Source organism: Telmatherina bonti, assembly GCF_933228915.1.
Source record: "Telmatherina bonti genome assembly, chromosome: 18".
Lineage (NCBI taxonomy): Eukaryota > Metazoa > Chordata > Actinopteri > Atheriniformes > Telmatherinidae > Telmatherina > Telmatherina bonti.
Window position 1 is genome coordinate 37,760,665 of NC_136616.1, and position 10,443 is coordinate 37,771,107.

At 52.8% G+C, this 10,443-nt stretch overlaps 1 protein-coding gene across 1 annotated transcript; it reads right to left on the minus strand.

Annotated features, from left to right (window-relative positions):
* Window positions 1–3,732: 3,732 nt before the first annotated feature.
* On the minus strand, window positions 3,733–10,173 carry ift46 (intraflagellar transport 46 homolog (Chlamydomonas)). Its single transcript, XM_079257667.1, has 5 exons — window positions 9,602–10,173; window positions 7,316–7,593; window positions 6,573–6,666; window positions 6,323–6,454; window positions 3,733–4,985 (listed from the first exon to the last, which is right to left on the minus strand). Exons 1-5 carry the CDS (start codon window positions 9,728–9,730, stop codon window positions 4,632–4,634), a joined length of 987 nt encoding a protein of 328 aa, XP_079113793.1. The 5' UTR covers window positions 9,731–10,173; the 3' UTR covers window positions 3,733–4,631.
* Window positions 10,174–10,443: the final 270 nt, after the last annotated feature.

Below are 10,443 nucleotides of genomic sequence, written 5' to 3' on the forward strand. Positions count from 1 at the left end.
AGAACTGGTCAGTGCCTGGCCCTGATATGATCCATGCCGACTGGCAAAAGAGACTGACTTCACTCCATGAATGCCTGGCAGCACAGATGAACCAACTCCTGAGGGATGGGACTCACCCTGACTGGCTGACCAAGGGACGAACAGTCCTGATACTGAAAGACCCCCCACAAGGGATCAGTCCCATCCAATTACCGGCCAATAACCTGCCTCTCCACGAAATGAAAGCTCCAGTCAGGCATCATCATCAGGTGGCTAAGGTAAGTGTACACATGGATCAATACATGATGGAGACACAGAAAGGCATTAGCAGAGGAACCAGAAGAGCCAAACACCAGCTGCTGGATGACAGAACCGTCGCTCGAGACTGCAGACAGACAGACAAATCTGTGCACCGCCTGGATTGACGACCAGAAAGCCTATGACTCGATGCCACACACGTGGATCCTGGAATGTCTGAAGCTGTACAAGATCAACCGCTGCATGAGGACCTTCGCTGCAAACTCAATGAGGCTGTGGCAGACCACCCTGGAGGCCAACTTCAAGCCAATAGCACAAGCCTCCATCAAATGTGGCATATATCAAGGAGATGCCCAATCCCCGCTACTGTTCTGTATAGGCCTGAACCCCCTCAGCCAATTATTCAACAGGACTGGCTATGGATACCGACTCAGGAATGAGGCCACCATCAGCTACCTCCTGTACATGGATGACATCCAGCTGTACGCTAAGAGTGAGCGGGACATCGACTCACTGATCCACATCACCAGGATCTACAGCAGGGACATCGGAATGTCAAGTGGACTGGATAAATGTGGGCGAATGATAACAAAGAGAGGGAAGGTAATCCATACGGAGGGCATTGCACTCCCAGAGGGCAGGATGACAGATGTGGCGGACAGCTACAAGTACCTGGGCATACCACAGGTGATTGGCAACCACGAAGAAGCCGCAAGCAAAGCTGCCACAGCTAAATACCTGCAACGAGTGAGGCAAGTACTGAGAAGTCAGCTCAGTGGTAAGAACAAGATCCGGGAAATTAACAGCTACGTCTTGCCAGTGATCAGATACCCTGCTGGGATAATAAGCTGGCCAAAGGAGGAAGCTCAGACCATGGATGTCAAAACATGGAAGCTGCTCACCATGCATGGAGGGTTCCACCTCAAGTCCATTGTCCAGCGACTATACACTAAGAGCAAAGAAGGGGGCCGGGGACTAGTGAGCATCAAGGCCACTATCCAAGATGAAACATCCAAGCTCCACGAATACATCAGGAATAGGGCACCAAGGGATGAAGCACTTTGTGAATGTCTCAGACAATGGAGTCTGGAGGAACAAGAGATGGAAGAACCATCATGGGAGGAAAAGCCTCTGCATGGGACGTACCACCGGCAGATCACCGAAGTGGCCGATATAAACAAGTCCTGTCAATGGCTGGAGAGGGCTGGACTGAAAGACAGCACAAAGGCACTAATCATGGCAGCACAGGAGCAGGTCCTGAGTGATCGAGGCCCAGATCTACCATACCAGGCAGGATCCCAGGTGCAGACTATGCAAAGGAGCCTCTGAAACAATTCAGCATCTCACAGCAGGGTGCAAGATACTGGCAGGCAAAGAATACATGGAGCGCCATAACCAAGCAGCTGGCATAGTGTACAGGAACATCTGTGCAGAATATGGACTGGAGACCCCCAGGTCCCAGTGGGAAACTCCCCCCAAGGTGGTGGAGAATGAGAGGGCTAAGATCCACTAGGACTTTCAGATCCAGACAGATAAAATGGTGGTGGCCAACCAAGCGGACATAGTGATCATGGATAAGCAGCAGAGGAAAGCCATAGTGATCGATGTATGGAAATATCAGGAAATTGCATGAGAAACTGGAGAAGTACCAAGGCCTCAAGGAAGAACTTGAGAAGGCCTGGAGGGTGAAAGCAACAGCTGTGGCCGTGTCCCCCACACACCTATGACAACCACAGCATGCCTGACAACAAGATGGCGCGCAGGCAGCAAGTTGTTGCAGTTGTGTGCGCTGTCTTGTGCGCTGAAACAAAATAAAGAAAGAAAACCTCGTGTTCTCTCCATAGCTCTACTAATCCCTCTTCTAGCAGCTGTGTCCACCACACACGTCTGAAGTTGGGGTTGCCCGTCATTGTTTAAAGCTCCACCGGTGTCTTCTGCGCAGGTGTGAACGTAGAATCGTGACATAACACCACTCACACTGTATGAGCGACGGTGAAAATTTCTGACATGCCAGACGTTTGATCGGGAGGTCGCAGCATCATCGTTAGAACGCAGCATCAATTAATCCTTCCTCGTGAGTGTTCTCACACTGTACGGCTCCCGACCTCCCAACCGGACATCCCGACGCTACAATGTTTCCACGATGACGCAGCGTGGTCTGCGACAGCAAAATCCTGGTGAAATCCCCTCAAAATCGCAGTGTCTGCCCAGCATAAGGCTCCTCCCGCAGATGGTGAGCCCATGGGAGGTGGGGCCCGTGTAACCCTTTCAGGCTGAGCCTGACCGGGCCCCATGGGCAAAGGCCCGGGCACCAGATGCTCTCTCTTGTGCTCCACCTCCTGACCTGGCTCTAGAAAGGAGCCCTGGTGACCCACGCCCAGGCAAGGGAACATTTCCACCCATGGTGGCACACATCATAGGGGTCTTTGTGCCGTATTTAGTCTGGTCCCTCCCCTAGACACCTGCTTGCCATAGGTCACCCTACCAGGGACATAAACCCCCTGACAACATAGCTGCCAAGATCTTCGGGGCATAGAAACCCCTCCACCATGATAAGGTGACGGCTCAGGGAGAGCCGGTAAGGGATTTCATATTTCTTATCCAGTGTTTTGTTGGAGCTGTATTTTCCATTCTCGACATGACTTACTGCCTGCAAGTCAAGACGGTGAGCTCGGTCATCCGGGAGGAGATCAGAGTAGAGCCGCTGCTCCTCCACATCGAGAGGAATCAGTTGAGGTGGCTTGGGCATCTGGTCAGGATGCCTCCTGGACCTCTCTGGTGAGGTGTTCCAGGCACGTCCCTCTGGGAGGAGACCCAGGACATGCTGGAGGGACTATATCTCTCGGCTGGCCTGGGAACGCCTTGGGATCCCCCCACAGAGTTGGCAAATGTGGCTGGGAAGAGGGAAGTCTGGGCTTCCCTGTTTAGGCTGCTGCCCCTGCGACCCGACCCTGGATAAGCCAGAAGATGGATGGATGGCGATTACTTGCTCTCATCAGTCTAAAGCTTGTTACATCTTCCACCAGAAGCTTCATCTGAAGCCGGGAGGGATCAATGCAGGCGGCCATGTTGGCTGCCCGCATTGATGAAGCTGCTTATTTCATATTTAACGAGCAACTGTCTGCGGCAAGGCAGGTCGTGCACGCAGCAGGGTTCCAATCCATTTTACCTGCAACAGGAAAAATGTGGACCTCAAATGGCCAACCAATCCAACAATACTTAACTAAATGCTGGTAAAAGGTGTACGCGCTTGGCATTTAGTCAGCTTAATGCAGCCTTAACCACGCGTTCGCCCCCTGGTGGTCGGCAGACTACTGGTAGAGAACCTGAGTGATCAAAGACACATGCAGTAGAGCTGCGTTCTGAATGTAAATATCAATCATGATCAAAATCCGAAAAATTGTGCAGCCCTACTGACAGGAAGCAGACCTGATGAGGATCTTTGAAATGAAGACACCTGCAGATGGTTCACACTGCTCTCAGCTTTATTGGACAGTCTGATAGAGACGCGGAGATACAGAGACGTCCAAAAACTCCCGCCTTTCTTCAGAGACCACAACCTGGGTCTGGGACACCTGGACCAGGTATTGTCCTCTAGGCTCTGCGGGTGAAGTACTGGACCAGGTATTGTCCTCTAGGCTCTGCGGGTGAGGTACTGGACCAGGTATTGTCCTCTAGGCTCTGCGGGTGAAGTACTGGACCAGGTATTGTCCTCTAGGTTCTGCGGGTGAAGTACTGGTCCAGGTATTGTCCTCTAGGCTCTGCGGGTGAAGTACTGGACCAGGTATTGTCCTCTAGGCTCTGCGGGTGAAGCACTGGACCAGGTATTGTCCTCTAGGCTCTGAGGGTGAAGTACTGGACCAGGTATTGTCCTCTAGGCTCTGAGGGTGAAGTACTGGACCAGGTATTGTCCTCTAGGCTCTGCGGGTGAAGTACTGGACCAGGTATTGTCCTCTAGGCTCTGAGGGTGAAGTACTGGACCAGGTATTGTCCTCTAGGCTCTGAGGGTGAAGTACTGGACCAGGTATTGTCCTCTAGGAACTGCTGGTGAAGTACTGGACCAGGTATTGTCCTCTAGGCTCTGCGGGTGAAGTACTGGAGCAGGTATTGTCCTCTAGGAACTGCTGGTGAAGTACTGGACCAGGTATTGTCCTCTAGGAACTGCTGGTGAAGTACTGGACCAGGTATTGTCCTCTAGGAACTGCTGGTGAAGTACTGGACCAGGTATTGTCCTCTAGGAACTGCTGGTGAAGTACTGGACCAGGTATTGTCCTCTAGGAACTGCTGGTGAAGTACTGGACCAGGTATTGTCCTCTAGGCTCTGAGGGTGAAGTACTGGACCAGGTATTGTCCTCTAGGCTCTGCGGGTGAAGTACTGGACCAGGTATTGTCCTCTAGGCTCTGCGGGTGAAGTGCTGGGAGTCTCTGAACTCCAGGTACAGGCTGAAGAGCAGGTGCAGGGATTGGATCCTGCTGCCGTAGACAGGGATGTCCAGCAGGCTGCAGATGATGTCCACGTACTGGGACAGGCTGCAGCCCAGGTGTGCCGAAGGCAGCTGCAGGCGTCCCAGCAGCTCCTCCAGCTCGGACGGCCACTCCTGCATCAGGCTGTCAATGTCGGGCATGGGGCGGCCATACTGGACACTGGCTGGAGGCTTGGAGCGGTGCAGGGCGCTGATGCTGTCCACCCAGCTGTCCACGGCCCGAGGGTTGGACTGAGGACTGGCCACACTGGTCACCTTCTTCATCTGCAGGACACACAGGACAGGACAACGTCATACCGTCCTACACTGCTGGATGGTCAGAAACATCCGCAGAAAGGTTCCTGGATCCTGATGTGGTCGTTGGGGGATCAGGTCTGGTCTACAGTCTGGTGGTAGACCGGATCCCGATGTGGTGGTAGGGGGATCAGGTCTGGTCTACAGTCTGGTGGTAGACCGGATCCCGATGTGGTAGTAGGGGGATCAGGTCTGGTCTACACTCTGGTGGTAGACCGGATCCCGATGTGGTGGTAGGGGGATCAGGTCTGGTTTACAGTCTGGTGGTAGACCGGATCCCGATGTGGTGGTAGGGGGATCAGGTCTGGTCTACAGTCTGGTGGTAGACCGGATCCTGATGTGGTGGTAGGGGGATCAGGTCTGGTCTACACTCTGGTGGTAGACCGGATCCCGATGTGGTGGTAGGGGGATCAGGTCTGGTCTACAGTCTGGTGGTAGACCGGATCCCGATGTGGTGGTAGGGGGATCAGGTCTGGTTTACAGTCTGGTGGTAGACCGGATCCCGATGTGGTGGTAGGGGGATCAGGTCTGGTCTACAGTCTGGTGGTAGACCGGATCCCGATGTGGTAGTTGGGGGATCAGGTCTGGTCTACAGTCTGGTGGTAGACCGGATCCTGATGTGGTGGTAGGGGGATCAGGTATGGTCTACACTCTGGTGGTAGACCGGATCCTGATGTGGTAGTTGGGGGATCAGGTCTGGTCTTCAGTCTGGTGGTAGACCGGATCCTGATGTGGTAGGAGGGGGATCAGGTCTGGTTTACAGTCTGGTGGTAGACTGGATCCTGATGTGGTAGGAGGGGGATCAGGTCTGGTCTACAGTCTGGTGGTAGACCGGATCCTGATGTGGTGGTAGGGGGATCAGGTCTGGTCTACACTCTGGTGGTAGACCGGATCCTGATGTGGTAGTAGGGGGATCAGGTCTGGTCTACAGTCTGGTGGTAGACCGGATCCTGATGTGGTTACAGGATACATTTACATGCTGTAGCTACTGTAAAACCAGGTAGCATCCTGTTTGCTTAATTTTTAAATGGAAATGGATAATCTAGCGCAGTCAGTGCTAAACTATAACTGGTGGGTCAGGATTCAAGTGGGTCAGGGTTCAAGTGGGTCAGGATTCAAGTGGGTCAGGGTTCTGGTTGGTCAGGGTTCAGGTGGGTCAGGGTTCTGGTAGGTCAGGGTTCAATTGGGTCAGGGTTCTGGTGGGTCAGGGTTCACGTGGGTCAGAGTTCTGGTAGGTCAGGGTTCTGGTGGGTCAGGGTTCTGGTGGGTCAGGGTTCTAGTGGGTCAGGGTTCTGGCGAGTACCTACCTCTGTAGCTCCGTGCTGTTTGGTCTCCTCAGACAGCCATAGAGACAGAACCGTGGGGTCCGACTGCTTCACACTGGGTTCATCCAGAACCAGAAGTCCAAGGTTGTCTGACTTCCCATCAGGTCTTGGTACCTGAACACAACACACAGATAAGACCATCTTCAGACTGACCAGAACCTGGTAAAGGTACAAGTCCACAGCTGGACACCAATGTGGTTCTGGTACTGGACCTTCTCAGCTTTGTCACTACCTTCAGGAAGGCGTCAATGTCCCCAACGGCTGGGATGAAGTCTGGGATGAACGGCTTCAGGCGGTGGTCCAGGTCCATAGATTGGGGGGTGTATCTAGGACACAAAGGACGAGAGATCATACAACTCTCTCTGTACATATGCAAGTGGGAGGGAGGTGGCCATGGTTACCATGGGGGCCCTCGGGACCACGGTCACCATGGGAGTCCTTGGGACCGTGGTCACCATGGGAGTCCTGGGGCCCTAGGGACAATGGTCACCATTTGGGTCCTGGAGCCATAGGGACCATGGGGGTCCTGGTGGTCCTGTGGGTCTTGGTGGTCCTGAGGGCCCTGGGGGTCCTGTGAGTCCTGGGGACCATGGTGGTCCTGTGCGTCCTGGTGGTCCTGTGGGTCTTGGTGGTCACCAGACACCAGGAAACCAGTATGAATGGGAGACCAGTATAGCAGAGACACCAGGAAACCAGTATGACAGATGAGACCATGAGTGTGATGTGTGTGTGTGGCGTGTGTGTGGCGTGTGTGTGTGTGAGACGTGTGTGTGTGTGACGTGTGTGTGTCTGTGACGCGTGTGTGTGTGGTGTGAGACGTGTGTGTGGTGTGAGACGTGTGTGTGGTGTGTGGCGTGTGTGTGTGTGTGACGTGTGTGTGTGTGACGTGTGTGTGTGGTGTGTGTGTCTGTGACGCGTGTGTGTGTGAGACGTGTGTGTGTGTGGTGTGAGACGTGCGTGCGTACGTGCGCTCACCGTGTGATGTACTGGAACAGCTCCCTGATGTCGGTGCTGACGGGCAGGTTGGCGTAGTCTGCGGGGTCGTACGCTCCCTCCAGCGCCTCCGTCGGCTCGTCATCTTCATCCGTATCGTCTTCATCAGAGTCTTCCTCCTCCTCCTCCTCCTCCTCGGCACCGCCCCCTGGCCGGGCCGGCTCCGCCCCCCTCAGAGGCTGCCGCTGGTCGTCCGCCTCGTCGCTGCTGCTGTTGGTCGACATGAGGCCGCGGCGGCTCCGGTTCCTGTTTGGATCCGTCTGAGACGACACAGACAGGAAGTAGCCATGAAGACGTTTCTGTCTCACGCCGGCGTGGGAAACATGGAGGACGGCGTCCTGCAGTTCTAGCAGGCCGGAGACGTCTGCTGGTCCAGCCGGACCGAACCGAACCGGAGGGTCCAGCAGGAAGACCTGGTCTGGTTCCCTCCTCACCACCAGGGTATGGGGCTGCGCTACTTCACAGGACTAGTTAGGTTAGTGTAGGCTAGTTAGTGTTAGATTAGGTTAGTTTAGATTAGTTTATATCAGTTTAGGTTAGTTAGTGTTAGTCTAGGTTAGTGTAGGCTAGTTAGTGTTAGTTTAGAAACTATGTGGTTAGTTTAGGTTAGTTAGTGTTAGTTTAGGTTGGTTTAAGTTAGGTGGGATTAGTTTAGATTAGTTGGGTTAGTTTTGGTTAGTTAGCGTTCTGGGTTAAACATGGAACTTCCCACACTGATCCACGTGATTAATCAGAGGAAAGCTGATGCAGAGCTGCTCAGTCCGGTCCGAGAAGCGCTGCGGTCTCGCAGCTTGTCCAGGTTTATCTGCTCCAACACACCTGGCAGATCAATGCTGAATCAGTCTGATTCAGGTGTGTTGGAGCAGGTGAACAATGAAAAGCTGCTGGATTTGGGTCCTCATAGGACCAGACGGTCCGGGTCCAGATGAATATGTTCATGCTGTGTGGGAACTAACTGGATCAAGTGATCTTTAGATTAGTCAGCAGCTGAAATCCTCCTCCAGCTGCAGGAAACAGCTGGAAAACCTGCAGACAGAACATGGAATCCTCCTCCAGCTGCAGGAAACAGCTGGAAAACCTGCAGACAGAACATGGAATCCTCCTCTAGCTGCAGGAAACAGCTGGAAAACCTGCAGACAGAACATGGAATCCTCCTCCAGCTGCAGGAAACAGCTGGAAAACCTGCAGACAGAACATGGAATCCTCCTCTAGCTGCAGGAAACAGCTGGAAAACCTGCAGACAGAACATGGAACCCTCCTCCAGCTGCAGGAAACAGCTGGAAAACCTGCAGACAAAACATGGAATCCTCCTCTAGCTGCAGGAAACAGCTGGAAAACCTGCAGACAGAACATGGAATCCTCCTCCAGCTGCAGGAAACAGCTGGAAAACCTGCAGACAGAACATGGAATCCTCCTCCAGCTGCAGGAAACAGCTGGAAAACCTGCAGACAGAACATGGAATCCTCCTCCAGCTGCAGGAAACAGCTGGAAAACCTGCAGACAGAACATGGAATCCTCCTCTAGCTGCAGGAAACAGCTGGAAAACCTGCAGACAGAACATGGAATCCTCCTCCAGCTGCAGGAAACAGCTGGAAAACCTGCAGACAGAATATGAAATCCTCCTCTAGCTGCAGGAAACAGCTGGAAAACCTGCAGACAGAATATGAAATCCTCCTCTAGCTGCAGGAAACAGCTGGAAAACCTGCAGACAGAACATGGAATCCTCCTCTAGCTGCAGGAAACAGCTGGAAAACCTGCAGACAGAACATGGAATCCTCCTCCAGCTGCAGGAAACAGCTGGAAAACCTGCAGACAGAACATGGAATCCTCCTCCAGCTGCAGGAAACAGCTGGAAAACCTGCAGACAGAACATGGAACCCTCCTCCAGCTGCAGGAAACAGCTGGAAAACCTGCAGACAGAACATGGAATCCTCCTCTAGCTGCAGGAAACAGCTGGAAAACCTGCAGACAGAACATGGAATCCTCCTCCAGCTGCAGGAAACAGCTGGAAAACCTGCAGACAGAACATGGAATCCTCCTCCAGCTGCAGGAAACAGCTGGAAAACCTGCAGACAGAACATGGAATCCTCCTCTAGCTGCAGGAAACAGCTGGAAAACCTGCAGACAGGACTTGAATGACTCAAATAAACCAGATGGTTCCGGTGTACTGGGTAGATCCTACACCTCTGCGGGGAGCTGAGAACCACGCAGGGGGCTGCTGGGGGGGTTAGCCGATCCAAACACCACTCCAGCTGGGATGGAAGTTACCTGATGAAGGCCGCGGGGAGTCGGGCTGTACACGCTGGCCACCTCCTCCCCGTCCAGCACCTCCAGGCTCTCGTCGTACGGCTGGTTCGTCAGCAGTCGGGGCGCTTTGCTGCGGTCAGATCTCTCCATAGATAGGGTTAGGGTTCGATTCCCGTTAGATCAGCGGGATGAAGCACATTTAGCTCCCCTTCAGGTCAACGTTAGCTCGGTTTGTCTGCACGTTTAAACCCTCCTCGGTCAAATCACTGCTGTTCACACACTGAAACACACCCAGAGGGGTTTAATAACTACACATGTTCTATGAAACAGACTTTTTGGCTTTATTTTAATCTAATATGAAGTCTGAATTACAAGGTAGAAGCTAGCGCTAGCATTAGTCACCTAGCATAACATGCTAAATGCAAGCTGAAAACGGTCGTTTTAACGCCGGAAAGAGTCCGTTTGCGACGCAGAGACACCAAAAGAGCCAAAACTGTAGGTCGGTGTGCATTTAAATATCTGTCCTGTCGGTTATTGTCAGTTTAAAACGGGTTTTATCCTCGTCAAAGTAGGTTGGGTGTCAAGAGATGCGCTAACAGCTGAGGAATGTACCGTAACCTAGCAACGCTGCAACGCGCAGCATCATGGGAAATGGAGTCGCACCAAAAATGGTACTTTTCCAGTCACAGATCCGGGTTCGATCCCAGCACAGGACACGGATTCATTTTCTAAAATCACAAAATACTTCATTTAGTTTCAACACATAAGCAAGTTTATTTACTTGATAGAATGTTTTGCATGATTTTAAGCTACTATTTAGAGAAACATACGAGAATCTATCAAAGAGTGGTCAGCTGATAAAA